General features: G+C 43.6%; 1 protein-coding gene across 10 annotated transcripts in view; it reads right to left on the bottom strand.

The window, feature by feature from the left end:
- ctnnd2b (catenin (cadherin-associated protein), delta 2b) overlaps positions 1–26,782 on the bottom strand; it is a 775,275-nt gene that overhangs the window by 49,900 nt on the left and 698,593 nt on the right. For all 10 annotated transcript variants that reach the window (XM_078415264.1, XM_078415272.1, XM_078415320.1 and 7 more), the window contains 3 exons: positions 16,936–17,109; positions 6,706–6,856; positions 38–260 (listed from right to left, as the gene is read on the bottom strand). In XM_078415264.1, coding sequence (XP_078271390.1) covers positions 38–260; positions 6,706–6,856; positions 16,936–17,109 — 548 coding nt within the window. The remainder of the gene's footprint in view (positions 1–37; positions 261–6,705; positions 6,857–16,935; positions 17,110–26,782) is intronic.

The following is a 26,782-nucleotide window of genomic DNA, read 5'->3' as shown; positions in this document are numbered from 1 at the left end:
ACTCTGCAGTTAGTGACAATCATGACTTGTTACATACTTGTCTCCTTTACTCTTGGCGATGCCGATGAGCTTCTCAATCCCTCCAGAGTCTCGCAAGGCCTTGGCATTTTCCATATTTTTGGTAATGACTTCATGCAGAGCGCAGCAAATGGCAGTAATCGTCTCGTCGGAAATGGTTTTGCTAATGGTGCTGGTCCCAGTGCCAGTGTTGTTGCTGCCTCCGGGAAGACGGTGAACAAGATCTCGCATGGCATATTTCCCTTGTTGGGGCAGGAAAGAGGAGCATGATTAGACCACACGAGGGACTGTGCACACCTGTCAGATCCGCATTATCATACAAAATCATAGAAGCACTGGGGAAAGGTCCTTTCTTAAAAGATGACACCATAACTGTGAGTCTATCGGGGAAACAAACTGTAAGATTGAACATGCTGGGAATGTTTAAAGGTTAATCCAATGGAGGTCCTTTCATTTTTATAGAGCAGATATAAAGATTTTCAATTATACAGATAAGAGAAAATCTACAAATGAGATGGTGATTAAAAAGAGAAATAATTGGATTTAAACTCAACTACAGGCCATCCAAAGGCAGTGACAACCAGCCTGAAAACTAGAGGTTAGGTGCTTGACAGGACTTTAAGAACATTTTTGGCCCCTTATTATAAACCTTAACAAAGGCATCAGGTTTTGTTACCAGCTTGTCCAGGGTTGACAACTCAGGCTGAACTTTTGTCTGCAGGTTTCTTATATAGATCTTGCCTCCATTGCCCCAGCCCCCTTATCCTCATTTGGGTCAATAGACAATAAACAATAGACAATAGGTGCAGGAGTAGGCCATTCTGCCCTTCGAGCCAGCACCACCATTCAATGTGATCATGGCTGATCATTCTCAATCAGTACCCCATTCCTGCCTTCTCCCCATACCCCCTGACTCCGCTGTCCTTAAGAGCTCTATCTAGCTCTCTCTTGAATGCATTCAGGGAATTGGCCTCCACTGCCTTCTGAGGCAGAGAATTCCACAGATTCACAACTCTCTGACTGAAAAAGTTTTTCCTCATCTCCGTTCTAAATGGCCTACCCCTTATTCTTAAACTGTGGCCCCTAGTTCTGGACTTCCCTAACATTGGGAACATGCCTCTAACATGTCCAACCCCTTAATAATCTTATACGTTTCGATAAGATCCCCTCTCATCCTTCTAAATTCCAGTGTACACAAGCCTAGTCGCTCCAGTCTTTCAACATATGACAGTCCCGCCATTCCGGGAATTAACCTAGTAAATCTACGCTGCACGCCCTCAATAGCAAGAATAGTGGGTCATCCAAGTCGCCCACTCTTAAGGCACACCACCATCCCACACCTTTGTGATTGCCTGTGGATATTAGGCATCCAGCTGGTTGTTTGACTACAAGTTAGTTGGACAACCTCCCAAACTCGCTTGTAACTTTAAAAAATGAAAACGTGTCAATGAAAATGTCAAAATCAATCAAGAGATTTTTTAAACTCAATTATCCTCTCCCACACTCTCCACAGAATGGGAGATTAACCATCACAAAGCAATCTTAAATGAATGGGATTTCTTGATTTTGTCGTAGTGAACCCGACTCTGCAAATGGCCTCCACAAACACACATTCAATGGCACCTACTGGAAATCTATTCACACAGAGTAGAAGGGTCCTCTTTGGCAAACAGCCACTCTATACAAGGGCCCCTCCATTCCTTGCCATCTCACCCTCTCAACAGGTCCCCCATTCTTTCTCCCTTGTGTTTATTTCCTTTACCAATACTGAAAGTACAGCAATTACAGGCACACAAAAAAATGTTTCAATTGTGCAGTTTATGTGATATTGATTGTGAACAATGATTGTTACCTGAAAGTTGCCATATCTTTAATAATAATGTCATGCAACCAGATACTCCCTGGGATCCAGCAGTGTTTCTGGAAAGGTCCAGTGAAGAGCTCTTTAACAAACTAACCCTCTTCATGTTCACAATGCCTCGCGTATAAGTTGATACTTTTTGTAATGTAGAGGTTCATTATAGATTCAGAATCCATTTAGCGCACGTACTTAAAAATCACTTCTTTCGATTTTCCTCTAAATTTTTAATGAGTTGGGGAAAGCAACATTTTCTCTATTAAAACAACCGCCTTCAGCAGCAAAGTAAGAAGCAAGAACACAATGCAGAGGCATGTGAGGAAAATAATGTGGTATCAGTGCAGGATTAGTGGAAGTGGGTTTTTGATGGTTGGCACAGAATCAGTAGGCCGACTGGACTATTTCCGTGCTGTAGGAATCGATGATTCTTTTACTCTGTAAAGCAACCTCAACTCCATCCCCAAAGGATTCTTCATCCTTAGTCTTTGACCACCATCTTATAGGATGAGCTCTGAGGTCACAAACATAATACAGAGTTTTCAGAAGAGGTATAAAGAGAAACAAGGCTGATACCAGAATTGAGAGGCATTATTGATCAAGAAAGGCTGAATAGGTTGTGATGTTTTCCTTGCAAAATTTAGAGTGGCCTAATTCAGGTCTTTACAAATCCACAGTGAATAAAAAGTGTAGAAATTAAGAGTTTATTTCAAATAATAGGAGAGGCCAGAATAAAAAAATAAAAAACTTAAGGATACGGTAGAGGTGGTTGTTAAACTCCTAATAGCTAGGATTACATCACATTATGGGAGTTGCTGGGATATTTACATTCCAGTCATTAAAAAATAGTGTCATAGAGTCATGCAAAACATAGAAATAAGCCCTTTGTCCCAACTCGTCCATGCTGACCAAAATGCCCCTTCTGAACTAGCCCCATTTTCTCACATTTGGCTAATATCACTCTAAATCTTTCCTATCCATGTACCTGTCTTTTAAATGCTGAGACAATACTTCAAATGCGCCTTAACTAACATCTTGTACAACTGTAACATAACAGCCCAACTTCTCTTTAAATTAATATTTAATTAAATCAGTTAATCTCAGTAATGATAAGGACTGTATCATTAAAATCATTAAAAGCCCAGTTGGTTCACGAAGATCCTTCCCTGGTCTGGTCGTACAATGGTCGAGACCCAACAATGCCTTCGTCTCTGAACTGCCCTCTCAGTTCATGGTGGCGCCACGGTAGAGTTGCTGCCTTACAGCACTTGCAGTGCCAGAGACTCGGGTTCGATTCTGTCCAAGGGGGCTGTCTGTACGGCATTTGTACATTCTCCCCATGACCGCGTGGGTTTTCTCCCACACTCCAAAAACGCACTGGTTTGTAGGTTAATTGGCTTCATATAAGTGTAAATTGTCCCTCGTGTGTGTAGGATAGTGTCAATGCGCGGGGATCACTGGTCGGTGCGGAGTCGGTGGGCAGAAGGGCCTGTTTCCGTGCAGGGGCAAGAAGGAACTACAGTAAATGTTGGTTTTACAAGTGAATAAGTAATTATGAGAACACCAAACTTTCTCCCTCTCGAATAACTTGTGACATATAACAGATACCCTTCACAGGCAGCAGGATGGGAGAAATAAATGGAAGGACATGTCAAGCAGGCGAAGGGTTGTAGAATGAGAAGAGTATTTTATGAACCATTAGCACTACCAACCTGTTGGGCCCAACAGGGATACTTTTGAGTTGTAGTTATTGCGAGATTTTACCTACTTTTAACTCTTGACTTCAAAACAGTTACCCGTGAACTCCCATTAGCCAGACTGTGAAATTTGAAAACGAAGGGCAAATAAGGAAATTAAGTTGGTGAGTGCGGGTGAGAAATGTAATCAGAATTGAGTACTCATCTGTGAGAAGTTTTGTCAATAACCATCTTTATTTTTGATAACTGGAAATTAAATGTCATTCAGCAGCCAGTGAAGCATATTAAAATTTCTATTGACGAAAAGGTGACAAATGGGTTTGATCCTTGTGGGAAAATAAATAGTATTAGAACAGACACAGGATCTAGCAGAGAAAACACTGTTGAAAGTGGTGCTGATAATCCATGGCTGAGAAATTGCACTTTCATTACCAATTGAGAGGTCTGTGGCAACAAATTCCATTTGATTTTTGAACACATAATCTAGACTGAAATTCCAGAGCTGTATCAAGCGAATACTGTTGAAATTAAACCATGGCGATATATTCCCTCTTATGTATGTGGCTGTAATAATGCTATGGCATTACTACTTAAGTAGACAACATCTATTATCGGGACACAGCTACCAGCCTTGGAGGGCATCTACATGACACGATGCCTCAGGAAAGCCACCGGCATTCATAAAGACTCCTCACACCCCTGCAATAGTCTGTTCAAACTTCTACCATCCGGCAGACGTTACAAGGCCTTCTACGCCCGCACCTCCAGACTTAGGAACAGCTTCATCCCCAGGGCCATAGCTGCCATGAACCGGTCCTGCTGAGTGCCCCCCCATGAACTGTCTCCTTCGGATGGTCACATCGCACATCAACCCGGCACAGACCTATTTGCACTTTATACTGTTTTAACTGTTTCTAATTTTGTTTCTCTGGGTTGTCTAAATTTCTGTTGATTAGCTCATTAATTTATTGCATCGAATGGAAGTCGCATTCCCAATCTCGTTGTACCCCCCTGTACAATGACAATAAAGATATATTGTATTGTATTGTATTGTATCTCTCGACAATCTGTCACGACCTTATCACTTTAAAAAAAAATCTTAGCTTAGAGATACAGCATGGAAACAGGCCCTTTGGCCCACTGAATCCACACCGATTATCGATCACCTGTACACTAGTTCCATGTTATCCCACTTTCGCACCCTACACACTAGGGGCAATGTACAGAAGCCAATTAATCTACAAACCTGCATGTCTTTGGGATGTGAGAGGAAACAAGAGTTCCTGGAGAAAACCCACCTGGTCACATGGAGAATGTACAAACTCCGCACAGATAGCACCCGTAGTCAGGATCGAACCTGGGTCTCTGGCGCTATGAGGCAGCAGCCCTACCGCCACACCACTGTGCCACCCTTAAAGGGACATTTTACGCAATGTAAATCGGCTGTCATACTTCCTACTAGGGACAGACTTGAAAATTACTGTAATAGTGGTTGAGATATTCTGTGATTGTGAATGCCAAATACATTCCTAATCTCTTCGACAAATCCTTTCAGTCATTAGCTCAAATCAAAATCACTAAAACAGATTAGCTGACTTTCACATTATTTGCCGAGGATGAAACTGAGCTGGAAGCAGAATAGTTGTCATGACTGTATTTAGAACTGTAATCTCAAAAATAATTCATTCATTGTGAAACATTACTGATACATTTTAGAATTGAATGGCACAATATTGTTGTAAGCTCTTTCAAGTAAAATAACAAGTTGCACACAATTTGTGTATAAATGGGCAGGTTTGGAGGGATATGGGTCAATCGCGGACAGGTGGGACTAGTGTAGCTGGGTCATTTTGGCCGGTGTGGGCAAGTTGGGCCGAAGGGCCTGTTTCCACGCTATGACTATAAATGCAGAGTCAGATATTCATCCAACATAGTCAAGCTAATGCTGAGAAATCGACCCAACTCTAAGAAATATTTACTTTTAAACTTAGTGCTGACAGTCGATAGTGGATTTTACATATGAAAAGATTTCAGCCAAAGCATCTGAAGTGAGGATCTGCTGATTTTATGAGCTCGAGACTTTTGATTCCAGACCTTTGAAGTTAAAGCAAGCAAAGGTGAAGACATGAAAATCTGGGAGGGGGAAAAACACAAAATTGGATGTGTACGCAGATCCTGGAGGATTCTAAGGCTGAAGAAAAATACATTGAAAGGGAGGGGTGAAGTTGCATGGGGATCTGAGAGCATGGATGAGAATTTTATAATTTTTTAGTTTAGGTTCGAGATACAGCACAGAAACAGGCCCTTTGGCCCACCGAGTCTGCACCGACCTGCGATCCCCACACATTAACACTATCCTACAAACACTAGGGACAATTTACATTTATACCAAAGCCAATTAACCTACAAACCTGTACGTCTTTGGATTGGGGGAGGAAACCGAAGACCTCGGCCAAAACCCACGCAGGGCACGGGGAGAAAGTAGAAACTCCATACAGACAGCACCTGTAGTCGGGATTGAACCTGAATCCCTGGTGCTGTAAGCGTTATAAGGCAGCAACCCCACCACTGCGCCACCGTGCCGCCCAAATTGAGGCTCTACTGAACTGAAAGTCAACATAAGGGTGGTGGCAGAAAAACAAAGAAAGTAGGTGTGGGTTTGATGCAGGCTAACAAAGACTTGGATGAACTCCAGTTTATTGAGGATGTCAGGTAGATGTCAACCAGGAGGATGTTGCAATAGTCATTGGCAATTAAAATACAACTCCTTATGGAAGGATATCTCAAACATACACGTTGTTAAGCCAAAGGTCGGCACAAAATGCTGGAGTAACTCAGCGGGACAGGCAGCTTCTCTGGAGAGAAGGAATGGGTGACGTTTCGGGTCAAGACCCTTCTTCAGACTGATAGTTAAACCAATATGAGCCTGAGTGTGTTTCTTTAACATGCCTGGTGATTACTGTGGGAGCTTATACCACTGTTTGCCCCAATGTGCACACGTTCATGGCAATATACAAGCCTGGGTGTAACAAAGACAAATGAGAGGTTTCCCTTCCAAGCTGCTCACAAATTCACTCTGCTCTTCCAGATGACCATAGCCCAACAGAAACAAAACAGAATTGTCCTTCCACCTACCGATCAGCTCCTTGTTTCTGACATCCAAGGCCATGTTCCGCAGTGCAGTGGCAACAGCACAAACCACCCGGTCATTGTCAATGCGCAGCAGCTCCACAAGAATGGGCAAGCCTTTTTCCTTGCGCACCGCGGCACGAATGTAAATGGACCACTGTGAACAGAAGCAGCAACACGTTGGAAGCAGACAGAACTGGAGAATGCCCACATTCACTGACAACGACGGAGATCCTCCCAGCAGAACATTCCTACTGACGTAAACCAGTCACTCTAATCTGCCATTAGTAAATGATTGTTATGATTTATATTGGACTTACATTTGAACAGGCTGGAGCTGAGACCGTGATACACAGTCATAGAGTCAGTCATAGAGTCTTACAGCGTGGAAATAGGTCCATCGGCCAAACCTGCCGGTCAACATGTCCCATCTACAATAGTCCCACCTTTTAGTTTAGTTTAATTTAGAGATACAGTGCGGAAACAGGGCCTTCGGCCTGCCGATCCCTGCACACTAAGACTATCTAACACTAGGGACAATTTTACATTTTAAACCATGCCAAATAACCTACAAACCTGTACATCCTTGGAGTGCGGGAGGAAACCGAAGATCTTGGAGAAAACCCAAACGGTCACGGGGAGATCGTACAAACTCCATACAGACAGCAGCTGTAGTCAGGGTCGAACCCGGGGCTCTGGCGTTGTAAGGTTGCAACTCTACCGCTGTGCCACCATGCTGCACCACCTGCCTGCATTTGGCACATATCCCTCCTGTCCCCTCCATGTACCTGTCTAAATGTTTCTTAAACGTTGCGATAGTAGTTGAGATTTAAAAAGGGAATGGGTTTGACAAATAGAAGAGGTTTTGACAGAGAGAAGAGGTTTCCAGTTGTGGGGATGTCAAAAACTAGGGGTGATAAATACCCTTTTAATTAGCAAATTAGGACACCTCTAAAGGCAAAGCTGCACATGGAGGCATAGAGATGAGTAGGAGAGCATGGGGCAGTGACTAGAGAGTGGATAAGAAGGGGGTGCTTTCCATGTACATAGATTATTAAAATATCATGCACAGGTTCAATAAAAAAGTCAAAAAGGCAAATAGCCTTTATGTTTGAGGACTAGCATGCAAGGAATGTTGTGACCTCAATTGACTTTATAAAGTCTTGGTTAGACCACAGCTGGAGCACTGTGAGCAGCTCTGGGCATCACAGCTTTGGGAGGATATTTTGGTATTAAGGAGTGCAGCCTAATTTAGTGAAACTGAAATCTGAGGATTACAGAAACTTGGGTTGTTCTCCTTGGAATTTAAAAGGTTTTCAGGTGGTTTAAACCATGTTTTTAAGGCTTTAAGACAACTGATGGTGTAGCTCAAGAGAAACTTTCTACTGGCTGGTGAACTGGGATGTAGAGGGAATTGTTTAAAAACAGGATCTAGGCCTTTCAGGACTGAAGCTCGTAAAGCCATGCACTGGATGGTAAATATTTGGAACTTTCTTCCGTAAATACTGCACATTGACGAAGTGGTAGAGTTGCTGCCTTACAGCGCCAGAAACCCAGGTTCAATCCTGACCAAGGGTACTGTCTGTATGGAGTTTGTACGTTCTCCCTGTGACCACGTGAGTTTTCTCTGGGTGCTCCGGTTTCCACCCACATTCTAAAGACGTGCATGTTTGTAGGTTAATTGGCTTCTGTAAAATTGTCCCTAGTGTGTAGGATGGAACTAGTGTACAGGTGATCGCTGGTTTGCACAAACTCAGTGGGCTGAATGGCCTGTTTCCACGTTGTACCTCTAAACTAAACTAAACTAAACTAAACTAAAATTGATGCTGGGCCAATTGTTGACTTTAAATCTTAGAACAATATCGGATCAATATCGGAACAATATTGGATCTTATCGAAACGTATAAGATTATTAAGGGGTTGGACACGTTAGAGACAGGAAACATGTTCCAATGTTGGGGGAGTCCAGAACCAGGGGCCACAGTTTAAGAATAAGAGGTAGCCCATTTAGAACGGAGATGAGGAAAAACTTTTTCAGTCAGAGAGTTGTGAATCTGTGGAATTCACTGCCTCAGAAGGCTGTGGTGGCCAATTCTCTGAATGCATTCAAGAGAGAACTAGATAGAGCTCTTAAGGATAGCGGAGTCAGGGGGTATGGGGAGCAGGTAGGAACGGGGTACTGATTGAGAATGATCAGCCATGATCACATTGAATGGCAGTGCTGGCACAAAGGGCCGAATGGCCTACTCCTGCACCTATTATCTATTGTCTATTGTCTAATATTTTTTGTTAAGCAATGGTATGAGAAAACTGGGGAAAACGCGGTATATTGAGTTAGGTATATTGAGTTAGGCCATTGATAATGGAGGCTCGATTTGCTAAATGATCCATTCCTTTCTCTTTGTCCCTATCTGTGCGATAGGTATTTAATAATGTATGAATTTGTATCAGTCTCCTCTCCCAACCCATATCGATCCTTACTCACACTCAGTCGGCTATGTTGAGAAGGTTGAGATTGGAAGCCAGCCACCAGTTTGTTGAAACTGATTGTCTTCTGTTTCCAGCCAGATTGAGAAAATAATACAGAAGTACTCAGTCTCCAGGAAGAAATGCAACATCCCCACTACCTCATGTAGGCCAGCCAATTTAGATTGAAATTCTTTAGAAAGGATATAAGAAGGAATTTCTTTAGTGAGAGGGTGGTGGATCTGTGGAATTCATTGGCACTGAAGGCTGTGGAGGGCAAGACAATGGATATTTTTAAGGAGGATATTGACAGATTCTTGATTAGTAAGGGTGTCAGGGGTTATGGGGAGAAGGCAGGAGAATGGGGTTGAGAGGGAAAGATATGATCAGCCATGATTGAATGGCACAGTAGACCTGATGGACAGAATGGGCTAATTCTGCTCCTATCTCTTGTGAACTTATGAGATCTCTGACCCATGACCACCTAGGGTAGAGAGGGAGCATTCAGGACATTACCGAGAACCTCCAACTCAAGTACAGGGAGAACACACAGGCTTTGCGAGAGTGGTGGAAGAAATGGACCACCTCACAAAGTACCATCCTGCCCCATCGGTTGAAAGTGCCTGGGGTTCCCACAATGGCATCATTAACCACCACGTATGGATAGGTGTAGAAGGATTTATTGATAGGATAGGTTTAGGTTTTGAGGGCTATGGCCAAACATGGGCAGGTGGGACTAGTGTAGATCATAAGCTCATAAGTCATAAGTGATAGGAGCTGAATTAGGCCATTCCGTCCATCAAGTCAACTGTGCCATTCAATCATGGCTGATCGTATCTCTCCCCCCGAAACCCATTCTCCTGCCTTCTTCCCATAACCCCTGACATGGGGCATGTTGGTCAGCATGGGCAAGTCGGGCTGAAGGGCCTGTTTTCACGCTCTGACTCTGTGACCACTGAACCTGTAAAAACAGAGCAGATATAAGACATCCTTATCCCATGGATGAAAGAAAAACGAAGGACAATTTTTTTGGAAGATTTTGATGTATCACGCTGATATTGGACCAGCCCTCTACAATTCCTCTACAATTTTATATATCAATTGTAAATTTCTGTCTACAAATTTCAAATGAAAATTGCCCATTTAAACTTCTCACGTTGAAACTATATTCTTTGAAAACGGTTGATGTTGTGACATCTCACGAAGAAAACATGTACAAACTGACATGGTTCTACAAGGAAAAATTGAGAGCAAGTGAACCTTGTATGGCAGATAAAATTATTGAGCACAATGCACAGTGTTATTTCTTTCAAAACACAGTTATTCTAAAACATTATACATTGTTATCGCATTGGGAAGTAAAAGGTAAATGTGTTTTTTTTCCAAGCAATGCTCTTACACTGAAGCGAGTGGAATGGATTCAGGCTACTCAAAGTAATGAGGAATTTTTAAAGTGCTCTCTGTGCAAGAACTTGCTGGTGTTTTTCTGTAAACAGCTAAACTGGCACTTCTTAAGAAAGTAATTTGAAGGGAGCCTTAGTGAATATATATATATGCAACCAATAGTCATACAGCACATAAACAGGTCCTTCAGCCCACTATGTCCATGCTGACCATCAAGTTGCATTAACCAGCAGATGGTTCATAGCCTACTATGCCTTGTCATGTGAACCTACAACACTGAGTCTATTAAACTATGTTTTTGGCAAGTTAGAATTTTACACAGCAAAGAATCTGTTGGGTCTATCTTACTGATCATCATTTCCCAAGCAGTTTTGCAGGAAGCATTGACCCTAATGCCCCTTCAATCTAGACTCCAGCTGAAAATCTTTGGTGATATGGACAATTCTGCAGCACCATCCAGTGCTTTAGTTGACGCAAGGGTCTTATTGATATCTTCGGAACTTGGATTCATCAATCATCAGGCAATTAGAAACAGAAAATAGGTGCAGGAGTAGGCCATTCGGTCCTTCAGGCCAGCACCGCCATTCAATATGATCATGGCTGATCATCCAAAATCAGTTCCGGCTTTTTCTCCATATCCCTTGATTCCCTTAGCCCTAAGAGCTAAATCTAACTCTCTCTCAAATTGTAGCATTTGTGGCATTTTGAGGGAATACGCTTCATTTTATCCAAAATTAAGCCTCTTGATGGTCTCCAGTCAATCACCCCTAAATAAATTCTGGGAAATACAATTTGGTTTTGTGGAACTTCTGGAAATAATTTAACCCTTGGCCTTCAGAATCCAATGGACGGGTTATTTTATTTTGATTGTCCTGGGTGCGACTTTCATACAATTTGCATACAGTATCATCTGACCAGGGGTTTATAAAGCCTTAGCATACCTTTGAAACCCATGCACATATACAGAATAGATTTAAAAATATATATTTTCTGTTTCAATATATATCACATTTTAACATTATATATCAGGAATGTCCTCAGTTTTTAGCTTTTTTCCTGTTCAGAAAATACTCATAGAAACATAGAAAATAGGTGCAGGAGGAGGCCATTTGGCCCTTCGAGCCAGCACCGCCATTCATTGTGATCATGGCTGATCATCTACAATCAGTAACCTGTGCCTGCCTTCTCCCCGTATCCCTTGATTCCACTAGTCCCTAGAGCTCTATCTAACTGGTCAATTGGTAACTACTCTGGTCAATTACTTTATAATCCACTTCAGTTTAGACTATCCACAGTTTTCCCCCCATTAATCTTTGAAACTAAATGCTCCCAATTTACACCTAATCCTAAATCATGGCACCTCATTTAAAATCATTGCCAGACCTAGCTATCAAAACCATTATTCCATATTGATTAAAATTATGGTTTACAAAGCACATTTTTGTGACATACTAGAATCTGTGCTAGTATCTAATCCTGAGTCAGAGGGCACTATGTACGAAGAAGCAGAATTTTTGATCTAAGGAATTAGTCAAGATATAATAAACCATTTATTGTTTGCTTTCCTCAGTTATTTGTTGCAGCAAAAGTACAAAAGTACAGAAGTGAACTATTTAGCTTTCCACAAAATGCTGGAGTAACTCAGCAGGTCAGGCAGCATCTCAGGAGAGAAGGAATGGGTGACGTTTCAGGTCGAGACCCTTCTTCAGAGTCTGAAGAAGGGTCTCGACCCGAAACGTCGCCCATTCCTTCTCTCCTGAGATGTTGCCTGACCTGCTGAGTTACTCCAGCATTTTGTGATACCTTCGATTTGTACCGGCATCTGCAGTTATTTTCCTACACTATTTAGCTTTTCAAGTTCTTTCAATTATCCTTTTGCATTTCAATATATACCTTAGCTCCATTTACCACCTTACCCACACTCTACTCTTTACCTTCAAAAACCTAACAAATTGTAATGTTCAGCCACCTCACTCCCACCCGCCCACCACCCCCATATCTCAACAACATTTGTGACAAAGTGCTCCTTATTTCCCTAACCGCTTATTCAAGGGAGGGTTTCCTGAACAGCCTAACTCTAATTTTAAGATTCTGGTTCCTTTAGATCATTTTAATTTTTAGTTTAGTTTATTGTCACGTGTACCTTGGTAGGTACAGTGAAAAGCTTTTGTTGCGTGCTAACCAGTCAGCGGAAAGACAATACATTATTACAATCGAGCCACCCACAGTGTACAGATACATGATAAGGGGAATAACGTTGAGTGCAATGTTCAATCCTTCTTCTGTTCCCCCACCCACTAAAGGTTTCTATCTGTCTCCATTCTTCTCAATTTTCTTCAAGACTCCATTAGATTACCAGTTAGTCTTCTGTACTCTAGGAATTAAAGCCACGTTTTCCCTGATAACTCTTTTGAACTGCAACACTCTAATGAATCTGAAAAGCTGCTCCCTTCTTAAGTAATTCTATGTTTGTTACTATTTTCAAAAGAAGATGCCCACTGATTAGTTCCAAACTCCTGAAAATCATTCAACTACTGTAATTATTTAGTGTCTGACGCACCCTCCTTCCCCATAGCTAATCAGGTCTCAGTGATTAATTCTGGTCAAAATGAGGAACTTGGCACTTTCTAAATACTGGGAAAAGCTGGAGAGGAGCACACTGTTGACTATTGACTATGCAAAATTGATTTTCGTTCATTTAATGCAAACAGGGGGACACAATTTTTCTCATCAGATAAACGCAGTGAATGAAACATTAGATAGATCTATAAACACGTTAGAAACAGAACAAAAAAAAGCATGTTTGAAAAATGTAGAATAATCTCATAAACAGTGACAATACACGTTAAAAGTGAATCGTGATTTAGAAGCATCACAAATTCCATTGAACCTAAAGATTTTGTCAATGCAGAAAGTTGTGGTGTGGCTGTCGCAACATGTACAGTATTCATCTAGAATCATGGAACTGCAGATGCTGCTTTATAATTGAAGATACCTGTTCTGCCTGTGACCGCGTGGGTTTTCTCCGGGTGCTCCGGTTTCCTCCCACATTCCAAAGACGTACGGGTTTGTAGGATAATCTAATTTGAATATTAAATTGTCCCTCATGTGTGTAAGATAGTGTTAAGGTGCGGGGGGATCGCTGGTCGCTACAGATCGGTGGGCTGAAGGACTTTCCACGCTGCATCTTTAAACTAAACTAAACACAGAATGCTGGAGTAGCTCAGCGGGTCAGGCAACATTTCAGGAGAACATGGATTGGTCACGTTTCTGGTTGGGATCCTTCTTCAGACTGATTGTAAAGGGGAGGGGGGGGGGGGTGGTGATGAAAACTGGAAGGGTGGAGTGGCAAGACAAAGCCTGGAAGGTAATAGATCCACATAAGAAACTGCAAAGAGTAGGAATAAACGGGTCCTTTTCGGAATGGCTGGCAGTGACTAGTGGGGTACCGCAAGGCTCAGTGCTGGGACCCCAGTTATTTACAGTGTATATTAATGATTTGGACGAGGGAATTGAATGCAACATCTCTTAGTTTGCGGATGACACGAAGCTGGGTGGCAGTGTTAGCTGCGAGGAGGATGCTAGGAGGCTGCAGAGTGACTTGGATAGATTAGGCGAGTGGGCAAATGCATGGCAGATGCAATATAATGTGGATCAATGTGAGGTTATCCACTTTGGCGGCAAGAACAGGAAAGCAGAGTTTTACCTGAATGGTGACCGATTAGGAGAAGGGGAGATGCAACGTGACCTGGGTGTCATGGTGCACCAGTCATTGAAAGCAAGCGTGCAGGTGCAGCAGGCAGTGAAGAAAGCGAATGGTATGTTGGCATTCATAGCAAGAGGATTTGAGTTTAGGAGCAGGGAGGTTCTGCTGCAGTTGTACAGGGCATTGGTGAGACCGCACCTGGAGTATTGTGTGCAGTTTTGGTCTCCTAATCTGAGGAAAGACATTCTTGCCTTAGAGGGAGTACAGAGAAGGTTCACCAGATTGATCCCTGGGATGGCGGGACTTTCATATGAAGAAAGACTGGATAGACTAGGCTTGTACTCGCTGGAATTTAGAAGACTGAGGGGGGATCTTATAGAAACATATAAAATTCTTAAGGGGTTGGAGAGGCTAGATGCGGGAAGATTGTTCCCGATGTTGGGGGAGTCCAGAACCAGGGGTCACAGCTTAAGGATAAGGAGGAAGTCTTTTAGGACCGAGATGAGAAAACATTTCTTCACACAGAGAGTGGTGAGTCTGTGGAATTCTCTGCCACATAAGGTAGTTGAGGCCAGTTCATTGGCTATATTTAAGAGGGAGTTAGATGTGGCCCTTGTGACTAAAGGGATCAGGGGGTATGGAGAGAAGGCAGGTACAGGTTACTGAGCTGGATGATCAGCCATGATCATATTGAATGGCGGTGCAGGCTCGAAGGGCCGAATGGCCTGCTCCTGCAACTATTTTCTATGTTTCTATGTTTCTATAAGTGAGGGGGGTTCTTCGATGGGCAGATGGTTTTTATTTAGGTTTATTAACACGGAAAAATGACACATGGGAATGTGACAAAATGCATCATTGTTAGGAAATTGTGGAAAATTTTAAAGAGTTACAAGGTTTGCAACAGATTTAGTTTAGAGATAGTTTAGAGGTTTGTAAAGGCTAGGATCAAGAAAGTCAAAAGAATAGCTGCTAAGATTGGTGGAAGACACACATGGCCAACTTTGCGGATCTCAGAGTGCTGTGGGGCTGGAGAAGGCTGGAGAATCAGAAAACACCAGGCTGGAAATTCTCAAGACAGGAAAACACAGCTGTTGCTGCTCCTCAGGTGATCCCCTGGGCTCCAGGATGATCTGCTCTGGTTCCAGTTTTGCGAGTTCTGAGTTGGCTGAATAGTGCCATGTGGGATTCACAGACTTTGCCAGAGGTGCAGCAGATGGTGTTCGACAGGCAGGTGTCTGGCTAGCTTGGGATACTGTGTTTAAATGGCCCTCGCTGTGCACACTCAGTAACTTCCTAGATTTTGAACCGGTGAAAATGTTACATTCCTTTCAAGGAGAGTTTTAAAATATCCTCAAAGTGTTTTTCTGTCCTCCTGGAAATCTCCTGCCATGACTGGGTTCCTAGCAAAGTGCTCATTTACGATATGATAGAACTTTATTTATCCCAGCAGGGAAATTGAGGTGGCTGCTGACAAGCATGTGAATAACTTGGCCAATCAATCTGGTTGAACACGATCAGGGCCTCAATGGAGATGTTGGCTTTCGGAGTGACATTGCTTTGTGCATCTTGCATTTGGATTTGGAATGTTTTGCAGAGACAGCACATGTTCAGAAGTTCCAGGAGCAGAATTAGTCCATTTGTCCAACCAAGTCCACTCCGCCATTCAATCATGGCTGTTCTATTTTTCTCTCTCAACCCCATTCTCCTCATAACCCCTGACACCCTTACTAATTAAGAATCTGTCAAGCTCTGCCTTAAAAGCATTAGTGATTCTTCTGCATTTATTCTGTACTGTGTGCAGTTTTGGTCTCCTAATTTGAGGAAGGATATTCTTGCTATTGAGGGAGTGCAGCGCAGGTTCATGAGGTTAATTCCTGGGATGGCGGGACTGTCATATGATGAAAGAATGGAATGATTGGGCTTGTATGTACTGGAAGTTAGAAGGATGAAAGGGGATCTTATAGAAACATGTACATTAAGGGATTGGACACGTTAGATGCAGGAACCATGTTTCCGATGTTGGGGGAGTCCAGAACCAGGGGCCACAGTTTAAGAATAAGTGGTAGGCCATTTAGAACTGAGATGAGGAAAAGCATTTTTCACCCAGAGAGTTGTGAATTTGTGGAATTCTCTGCCTCAGAAGGCAGTGGAGGCTGATTCACTGGATATATTCAAAAGAGAGTTAGACAGAGCTCTTAGGGCTGGTGGAATCAAAGGATATGGGGAGAAGGCAGGTCGTGGTACTGATTGTGGATGATCAACCATGATCACATTGAGTGGCGGTGCTGGCTCGAAGGGCCGAATGCCCTACTCCTGCAGCAATTTTCTATGTATCCATGTATCTATGATGTAGAACTCAACTTCCGAGAGAGTATGTTTACCAGCATCTGCGTATTGTAAGTTCTTTATGTCACTGGGGTGATTTTTTTAAATTATGGAGATGACAAGGTTTCCCATTTGTCCAGCATCACTCCAGAGGCAAGCTGTAACATTGCAGTCAGGAGGTTGAGAAGGGGCTGGTAAAATGGGAAAACCTTTTTTGAACCCCCATCTGCACTGGATTATGTCCACAGGGGAACTTTCCGTTGGCCTACACAGAATCATTTGGTAGACTTAGAGAACGTAAGTATAACATCCAAGCACAGACTTTATGGACCTACCTTCCAGCTCCCTGCAGCCAGGTTCTGTAAGGCTCCCGCTGCCCCTTCAAGGGTATCTGGATTCGAGCATTCTGACAAAAGTGTGAGGTAGGGTTTGACTATAGAAGGATGCCACAGGAGCTGTATACCCTTTGGTGGGTCTGCCGCTGCCGGGAGAGGTCCAACACCATCCCACTAGGAAAGGGGAAAAAAAAATAACGTAAGCACGCAAATACAAATAAAATGGCAACGTGAATAACCTTTTGTCTTCTACCAAGGAGCAGAATTTTGAATGAAGGTTTCTCAGCAGTTAAGAACATAGAACAATACAGCACCTACAGGCCCTTTGGTCCATTAACAACCATACTAAACATGATGCCAAGTTACACTGAACTCCATTGCCTGCATGTGATCCACATCCCTCCATTCACTGCGAAACCATGTCCCTATCTAAAAGCCTCTTAAACACCATTATTACATCTACATCCACCAACATCCCTGGCAGCGGGTTCCAGGCACTATTCCTCTCTGTGCAAAACACTTGCCTCACAAGGTTCACCTGCACCTCCTCCAACCTCATCTATTGCATCCGCTGCTCTAGATGTCAACTTATTTACATCGGCGAAACCAAGCGCAGGCTCGGCGATCGCTCCGCTGAACACCTGCACTCGGTCCGCATTAACCAAACTGATCTCCCGGTGGCCGAGCACTTTAACTCCCCCTCCCATTCCCAGTCTGACCTTTCTGTCATGGGCCTCCTCCAGTGCCATAGTGAGGCCCGCCGGAAATTGGAGGAACAGCACCTCATATTTCGCCTGGGCAGTTTTCAGCCCGGTGGTATGAACGTCGACTTCTCCAACTTTAGATAGCTCCTCTGTCCCTCCCTTCCCCTCCTCCTTCCCAGATCTCCCTCTATCTTCCTGTCTCCACCTATATCCTTCCTTTGTCCCGCCCCCCCTGACATCAGTCTGAAGAAGGGTCTCGACCCGAAACGTCACCCATTCCTTCTCTCCCGAGATGCTGCCCGACCTGCTGAGTTACTCCAGCATTTTGTGAATAAATCGACTTGCCTCACATATCTCCTTTAAACTTTGCCTCTCTCACTTTAAAGCTGTGCCCTTTGGTTTTTAACATTTTTCCACGCTGGGAAGTAGGTTCTGACTATCTACGCTTCTCAGAATTTTAATATACTTCCATCACAAGCAGTACTACCCAACTTTGACTAATTAGATCAAGAGTAAAAGCAAGAACTAGGTGCTGGTTGTCAGAGTACTAGGTACTCTGCTAAAACATGTCATGTTGTGGACATCAAGACACATTCATATTTCTTGAAATGTTCACGTAATTTTTGTAGAAATTTCCCAATTCCACATCATTGTAAGATAGGTAAGGACTCTCTAAAGACCCTCAGAATGCACAACAATCCTGACACACAGTCAGAACCAATAAAGCACAAAAGATGTCACGGTTTTCTCAAGCAAAGGGCAGCATATTGGCGCAGCGGTAGAGTTGCTGCCGTACGGTTCCACAGATCTGGGTTCGATCCTGACTACGGGTGCTGTCTGTATGGAGTTTGTACGTTCTTCCCGTAACCACATGGGTTTTCAACGGTTTTCACCCACACTCCAAAGACGTACAGGTTTGCAGGTTAATTGACAGTATAAGTGTAAATTGTCCCTAGTGTGTGTGTGATCGTGGGGGTTTTTGGTTTGAAGTAGAGCAGGGAGTGGCTATGTGTTTTCGTTCTGACTGGGTTGAACGAAAGAGTGAAGGAATTAGAAAACCATTAAGATGCAAGAAATTTCAGTAAAGGACATAAAGTGCTGGAGCAACTCAGTGGGTCAGGCAGCACATCTGGAGAACACAAATTAATGATGTTTCAGGTCAGGACCCTTCTACAGATGCTGGAATCTTGAGCAAAACTCAACAAAGAGTCCCGAACCGAAATATCTCCTGTCGATTCCCTCCACAGATGTTGCTTGACCTGCTGAGTTCCTCCAGCACTTTGTGCTTTGACTTTAGACTTTTATACTTTAGAGATACAGCATGGAAACAGGCCCTTTGACCACCCAACTGTGGCAACAAACGATCACCCGTGCACTAGTTCTATCTAACACACTAGGGACAATTTACACTTATACCAAGACAATTAACCTACAAACCTGTACATCTTTGGAATGTGGGAGGAAACCAAAGATCTCGGAGAAAACCCACGTGGTCACGGGGAGAACGTACAAACTCCGTAGCGCTAGCACCCGTAGTCGGGATCGAACCCGGGTCTCCGGCGATGTTAGGCAGCAACTCTACCGCTGCGCCACCGTGCCACATCTGCCATATAGTTAGTTCATGGCTGATCTATAGCTCAACTCTACACGTCTGCCATGGTTTCTTATTCATACTCACTTGCCTAAGAAAAAATTATCAGTCTCAGTTTTGGTATTTTCAATTGAGTTGGCAGCACCAGTTTTCTGGAGTGCAGAGTTCTAGTTTCCACACTCAGAGTGATATGTACTTTCTGATATCACTGCTGTGCAGCCTACTTTTAAACGGCTGCTTCCTTGTCCGAACAGCGCGGAGGGGTGTAAAACGTGCAGCTGAATTGATATGGCTTAGTTAAAATCACTTCCACTGAGCAAGATAGCATGCTCAGCATCAGCCTTCCCACAATGTGCATTGTACACATGCCTGTGAAGCAGATAGTATCGCACTAATGACTGGCTCGTCTGTGAGTTATGTTGTTAGCTGCCTTCGTAGAAACAACATGAGCACGTTTTTAAAGAAACACCAAATCTCGTTAAGATTTTTTCAATGCAATGGGGATTTACATGGAGCAATATTTTCACTGATGAATTCGTCTGCACAGCCCATTCTTGTGCATCTTTATCTTCCTGTCTGTGCGGACAATAGATGATGTATTAAAAAGAGGCTCTATTCTGATACAGAGGAATAAGAATGGCACAGCAATACAAAGCAGCCTGGTTTATGTAGATGTTTGTGATCCCTTATAAACCTTTACAGGAGAATTGCTTCATCCTCACTTAGCTTTGCTTTTCTTCTGAGCTGGGGATAAGGTCTCTCACAGATTAAGTGAGAAAGGCAAAGTCACTGCTTTAATCATTGCTGGATCAAAATCAAAGACAGATGCATTCATGGAGCACTTTTCATAATTGCACAATGTTTACAAGTATTTTCCAGCCAAATAAGTATTTTAGAAATACATTTAATTACTTGAATTCAAACTCTCCAGCTGCCAGAGTGGGATTGAACTCTCCAGCACAATAGTGCAGACCTCTGGGTACAAATCCAATAAATTAATAGCTATGTGCCAATGCAATAAAGGGCCTTGCTAAACCACTTTAGTGGGCAGTTAGGAGACGATCGGGGAGATGTGCAACTGAAGTTGCATGCATTCGGAATGCAGGTTCTCTGTAAAGCAGGGAAAAAAACTGCAGATGCTGGTTTAAATCGAAGGTAGACACAAAATGTTGGAGTAACTCAGCGGGTCAGGCAACATCTCAGGAGAAAAGGAATAGGTCGACCCGAAACGTCACCCGTTCCTTCTCTCCTGAGATGCTGCCTTTCACGCTGAGTTACTCCAGCATTTTGTGTCTGCTCTGTAAAGCAATTAGTTTCTCCAGTATCGAGGAGAGCACATTGTAATCATTGAATGCAGCAGTCTCAAATAGAAATCCAAGTGAATCGCTGATTCACTTTAAAAGACTGTTTAGGTTCCTGGATGATGAGAAGGGATGAAAGGACACAAGTTACCTTCCCTGCATTGTATGCCAAAGAGGGAAGAGGTTGGGTGAGGCAGAAGAGCACACACCTGGAAGCCTGACCTTCCTCTTGCCTGCTGCTCCATCCCACTGCCACACTGACCTACTTTTACATTGAAATCGCGTCGCTCCCAGTTCAAAATCATTGTATGACACAAAACAATTCCCAGGGCGGCACGGTAGCGCAGCGGTAGAGTTGCTGCTTTACAGCGAATGCAGCGCCGGAGACTCAGGTTCGATCCTGACTACGGGTGCTGCACTGTACGGAGTTTGTACGTTCTCCCCGTGACCTGCGTGGGTTTCCTCCGAGATCTTCGGTTTCCTCCCACACTCCAAAGACGTGCAGGTATGTAGGTTAATTGGCTGGGTAAATGTAAAAATTGTCCCTAGTGGGTGTAGGATAGTGTTAATGTACGGGATCGCTGGGCGGCACGGACTTGGAGGGCCGAAAAGGCCTGTTTCCGGCTGTATATATATGATATGATATGATATAGGGCAGATGGCTTCCTGGTCCAAAAAGCATCCGTGAACCAGATGGGATTTTAAGATAAACCTCCGTCGGCACTTACATGACCAAAATGAACCGGCTGAAGAACTTTGAAGGGTCAAGGATCTGAAATCTTAACGATGCTCCCCTCTCCACAGATACATTAATGACTTAGACGAAGGGATTAAAAGTACCATTAGCAAATTTGCAGATGATACTAAGCTGGGGGGTAGTGTGAATTGTGAGGAAGATGCAATAAGGCTGCAGGGTGACTTGGACAGGTTGTGTGAGTGGGTGGATACATGGCAGATGCAGTTTAATGTAGATAAGTGTGAGGTTATTCACTTTGGAAGTAAGAATAGAAAGGCAGATTATTATCTGAATGGTGTCAAGTTAGGAGGAGGGGGAGTTCAACGAGATCTGGGTGTCCTAGTGCATCAGTCAATGAAAGGAAGCATGCAGGTACAGCAGGCAGTGAAGAAAGCCAATGGAATGTTGGCCTTCGTAACAAGAGGAGTTGAGTATAGGAGCAAAGAGGTCCTTCCTGAGGAAGAACTTTTTCAGTCAGAGGGTGGTGAAGTTGTGGAATTCTCTGCCTCAGAAGGCAGTGGAGGCCAGTTCGTTGGATGCTTTCAAGAGAGAGCTGGATAGAGCTCTTAAGGATAGCGGAGTGAAGGGGTATGGGGAGAAGGCAGGAACGGGGTACTGATTGAGAGTGATCAGCCATGATCGCATTGAATGGCGGTGCTGGCTCGAAGGGCTGAATGGCCTACTCCTGCACCTATTGTCTATTGTCTATTGTCTATTGCTGCCTGGTCTGCTGAGTATTTCCAGCGTTTTCTCTATTTATTTCAAGGATTGTTTCTTCCCCATTGTCCTGCAGATTTTCTCTGTCGCAGCAAAGTGCATGCATGGCTGCGGGTCATGGTGTGGATTGGGGCAGACAGTGCCTTGGCGCAACGCGGTAGCCAGTTGAAGTGCAAGTGAGGCACAAAATGCTGGAGTAACTCAGCGGGATGGGCAGCATCTCTGGAGAGAAGGAATGGGTGATGTTTTCGGTCGAGACCCTTCTTCAGTCTGCAGGGCTTTTTCCCTTCCTGATATTTATCTCTTCCATTGTGTACCGAGCACAATAGATAAACAAGACAAAGCAAGGACAAATGGGATACCCTTTCTGATTGTTTTTAAATTTGGGGGTGGGGGGGTGGAGGAGGGGAAAGCTGAGCTTTCCTTTTGCTGGCGTCTCTGTTCCACATCAGTCTAGGCAGTGATAAATGCTCTGGGAGTAAAGTAATCTCTTGCAGCTCTCTGCTGCCAGCAAGGTGTGAAGTGACCCATGTACCTGCAGGGTTCTTAGAAACATCACATTTTGCTTATGCTGTGATGGGAAGAAAAGCAATTAATAAAAGCACAAGGCGTGTGTGTGTGTGTGTGAAGGTTCACTACTCAAGGCCACGTAGATACTGGATTGAGTTTAAGAGCTACCGTTGCCCTATGTCAGACGGAAGTTCCGTAAATTACCCCGACCTTTATCTGAAATTTTTCAATCGCCCTTCCGAAATTTTGTTTAAATGTGCAATTTAACTATCTGGGGGAAAATAAAACGGATCTTCATGGGGCATGAAATTAAATTTCCCATCGGGCCGTGCGATAAGTGAATCTGTTTAAAACCTGAAGTATTTGTGAAGTTTTTTTTGCGGGTTCACGTGAATAATGATTCCCAGGGCACCTCCCTTAATAGCTGCTGCAGTCTGCCTCAGTGCTGCAGATTTTGTGTCTCATACAGAACCCTGTGGTGGGACTGGAACTATAGATGTGAACAACAGTTCTCAGCTCAACCGTTCAAGCATGGAAATGAAAGGTGTGCTTAGAAATTCCTCAGCACCACCTGCTTTTAATCATGACTGAAGCACGCTAACAACCATCTCCAGGTTGTGTCACATCACTCAGAAATCCCCACTGGATGTTTCGTGTTGTCGATCGAACGCACGACTCTGATGAGATTTCTACACCGGGCTTGCATGTTCATAAGTTCTAGAAGCAGAATTAGGCCATTTGGCCCATCAAATCTACTGCGCCATTCAATCATGGCTGATCTATCTTTCCCTCTAAACCTCATTCTCCAACATTCTCTTCATAGCCCCCGACACCCGTACTAATCAAGAATCTGCCAATCTCCGTCTTAAAAATATCCATTGGCTTGGCCTCCACAGCCTTCTGTGGCAATGAATTCCACAGATTCACCACCTTCTGACTAAAAAAATTGCTCCTCATCTCCTTTCTAAAGGTACATCCTTTAATTCCGAGGCTATGGCCTCTGGTCCTAGACTCTCCCACTAGTGGAAATATCCACATTCACTCCATCTAGGCCTTTGACTATTCGGTAAGTTTCATTGAGGTCCCCCCTCATCCTTCTAAACTGAAAGAGGAAGTAGTTGAGGTTGGGGCTATCCCATCATTTAAGAAACAGCTAGACAGACAGGTACATGGATAGGACAGGTTTGGAGGGATATGGACCAAGCGCAGGCTAGTGGGACTCATGTAGCTGGGACGTTGTGGGCAAGTTGGGCCAAAGGGCCTGTTTCCACACTGTATCACTCTATGACGCTAAAGCAAGGCCCAGTGCCTTTAAACGCGCATATGTTAACCCAATCATTCTCGTAAATGTTCTCTGGACTCTCTCCAATGCTAGCACATCCTGTCTCAGATATGGGGCCCAAAACTGCTCACAATACTCAAAATGAGGTCTGACCAGTGGTTTATAATGCCTGTCTTTGTATTGTAGTCCTGTTGAAATAAATGTCAAATATTCTGGAGGGTGGCAGAGAAACTTGGTGCATGTTGTTCTGGGAGCAAGTGTTTCCTTCCATAACATATGGCCAACTGATCCCCACATGTCATTGGCCTGGTACAGGGGTGGGGGCTCAGTCCCTCAGAAGCCACAGAAAGGTCCGGTATTAAAACACATTATACATGGCAAAGATCAAAAGTCAACAGCATATCACCCACTCTTTGATGGGCCGAATGGCCTAATTCTACAATTCCTTATGACTCCAGTTCAGCTCGCTGCTCTCCACCGTACTCTTTTCCCATTGTACCCTTTTCTCCTGAACTTGGCTCTCACTCTCCTGCCTCCATCAGGAGTCGTTGTTTTCATCTGCTTTTCATTGCTTCCTATGCTGTCACCCTCATCATTGCCAGTGCACCACTGCGGTGGTAGGTACGTGGGAAGCTGGGGGCTTGGGCAACACTTTTTGGCTGCGAGAGTTTGCCATATGTGCAAAGAGTACATGGATAGATGAGTAGTACCATCCAGAAGCTTCAAAAGCTATTCTATAAGTCCACCTCCTACCTTCTTCTCACTTTATTACTTTATTCTGTTTCAATTCTTGCTATTGAGGGCGTGCAGCGTAGGTTTACTAGGTTAATTCCCGGAATGGCGGGACTTTCATATGTTGAAAGACTGGAGCGACTAGGCTTGTATACACTGGAATTTAGAAGGATGAGAGGAGATCTTATCGAAACGTATAAGATTATTAAGGGGTTGGACACGTTAGAGGCAGGAAACATGTTCCCAATGTTGGGGGAGTCCAGAACAAGGGGCCACAGTTTAAGAATAAGGGGTAGGCCATTTAGAACTGAGATGAGGAAAAACATTTTCAGTCAGAGAGTTGTGAATCTGTGGAATTCTCTGCCTCAGAAGGCAGTGGAGGCCAATTCTCTGAATGCATTCAAGAGAGAGCTGGATAGAGCTCTTAAGGATATCGGAGTCAGGGGGTATGGGGAGAAGGCAGGAACGGGGTACTGATTGAGAATGATCAGCCATGATCACATTGAATGGCGGTGCTGGCTCAAAGGGCCGAATGGCCTCCTCCTGCACCTATTGTCTATAGTTGAGGCAGGTACAATAACAAAATTTAAAAGGCACTTAGACAGGTACACGGAGAGGAAAGGTAGAGAGAGAGAGATGGACCAAATGGGAATATCTTAGAAGGGGCTTCTTCGTCGGTGTGTGCAGGTTGGGTCAAAGGGCCTGTTTCCGTGCTGTATGACACTAACCATAATACTGTGTAGGAACAAGTTTATGTCTGTACACACATTATGGTAATTTGCTTTATGGGGATACGACTATGAGAATATATAATGTAATGCAGTTAAACGTTGTTTTCCGCCTTTCACTAGTGGTGAAAGGTACGGCAGCATGACTGATGGAAAAGCATAATTATTGTATGAAAGTTGACACGGAGAGCAAGGAAATCAGAGAGTGCCTGAAATTGTCAAGCATATTTTCAAATTCTCAGAGTGTCTCTAGTGCTTTGTAACCGATAGGTGATGTTGGCATATTGCTTGTGTCAGTCGTGGGCACATTCTGTGAAGTAAAGTCCTATAAACAGTAACGGAATGAACGATCAGTTGATTAGTTCTTGCTGCGTTTGGTTGTGGAAATAATACAAGCAGATCTCTGTGGCTTGTCAGCTATTGATGAGGGATCTTTCGCTTGCGTCCACTGGGACCTCAATATCACAAACAAAAAACACTTCCCATTAGAAATGTGAACAAAGGAATCACAATGGCCACATAAAATATGTTTTGATAGAGGAATTAAATTACATCCATTGCCATTGTCCAATTCTCTACTCACAACCCTACTTGAGCTGAAGACTACCAATTATTTTAATTACAAAATATGTGCGCCTTTACTCAAAGTGGGCTGATATCATCATTAGCATATCCTACTTAATCCAGCTATCATTTTAGAAAAATCTTGGAATACCTTCCATACATCTGAATTTTCAGTCAGAGTTGTGAATCTGTGGAATTCTCTGCCTCAGAAGGCAGTGGAGGCCAATTCTCTGAATGCATTCAAGAGAGAGTTAGATAGAGCTCTTAAGGATAGCGGAGTCAGGGGTTATGGGGAGAAGGCAGGAACGGGGCACTGATTGAGAATGATCAGCCATGATCACATTGAATGGCGGTGCTGGCTCGAAGGGCCGAATGGCCTCCTCCTGCACCTATTGTCTATTGTCTATTGAATTTTTCATCGTCCCTATAATACAATATGTTCGTCTGTGAAATTCACTTACAGTCTTGTTCCGCTCAGTTGAAAACTCCCTTTACTTATCTATCTTATGGCTACATGTAATTCACCTTGCCCATGCAATAACAACCTAACACTTCCTTGGCAGTGCTGTGACTCAGGCTTTTTCGGCAGCAAAATGAATACTTAGGGTTTGAGACTGATTTGCTCTTCTGGCACTGATTATATTGGACTTGCTCCATTTGGGTCTGATGCTGTGCGAGCCATCAATGGCTTTGATTCCCATGTCCTTTGAGAAGTCCCTTCTTTGTTGCTCACCTCAAGGTATCCCCTGACAACCTGTTTACAGACTTGGCAACACCAGTCAACTCCTCTGCTGTGAATACTGATGAATTCATTTTTCAATGGTTTGACAACAGCTGCTGTTGTTTCCAGACACCTCTCTCACCTTTGACAAGCCAGATTTCTGCTTCACTGTTTTCTCTGTCCTGAATACACCCAATGAACCAGAATTCTCCCAACGAATGTTGCAATATGTTTCTCCGTTTTCCATTTTGTCCCAACAGC

This window comes from Rhinoraja longicauda, chromosome 2, assembly GCF_053455715.1.
Source record: "Rhinoraja longicauda isolate Sanriku21f chromosome 2, sRhiLon1.1, whole genome shotgun sequence".
In the NCBI taxonomy this organism is placed as follows: domain Eukaryota; kingdom Metazoa; phylum Chordata; class Chondrichthyes; order Rajiformes; family Arhynchobatidae; genus Rhinoraja; species Rhinoraja longicauda.
Note: the sequence above shows the minus strand (reverse complement) of the source record. Positions and strands in the feature narration are given on the sequence as shown.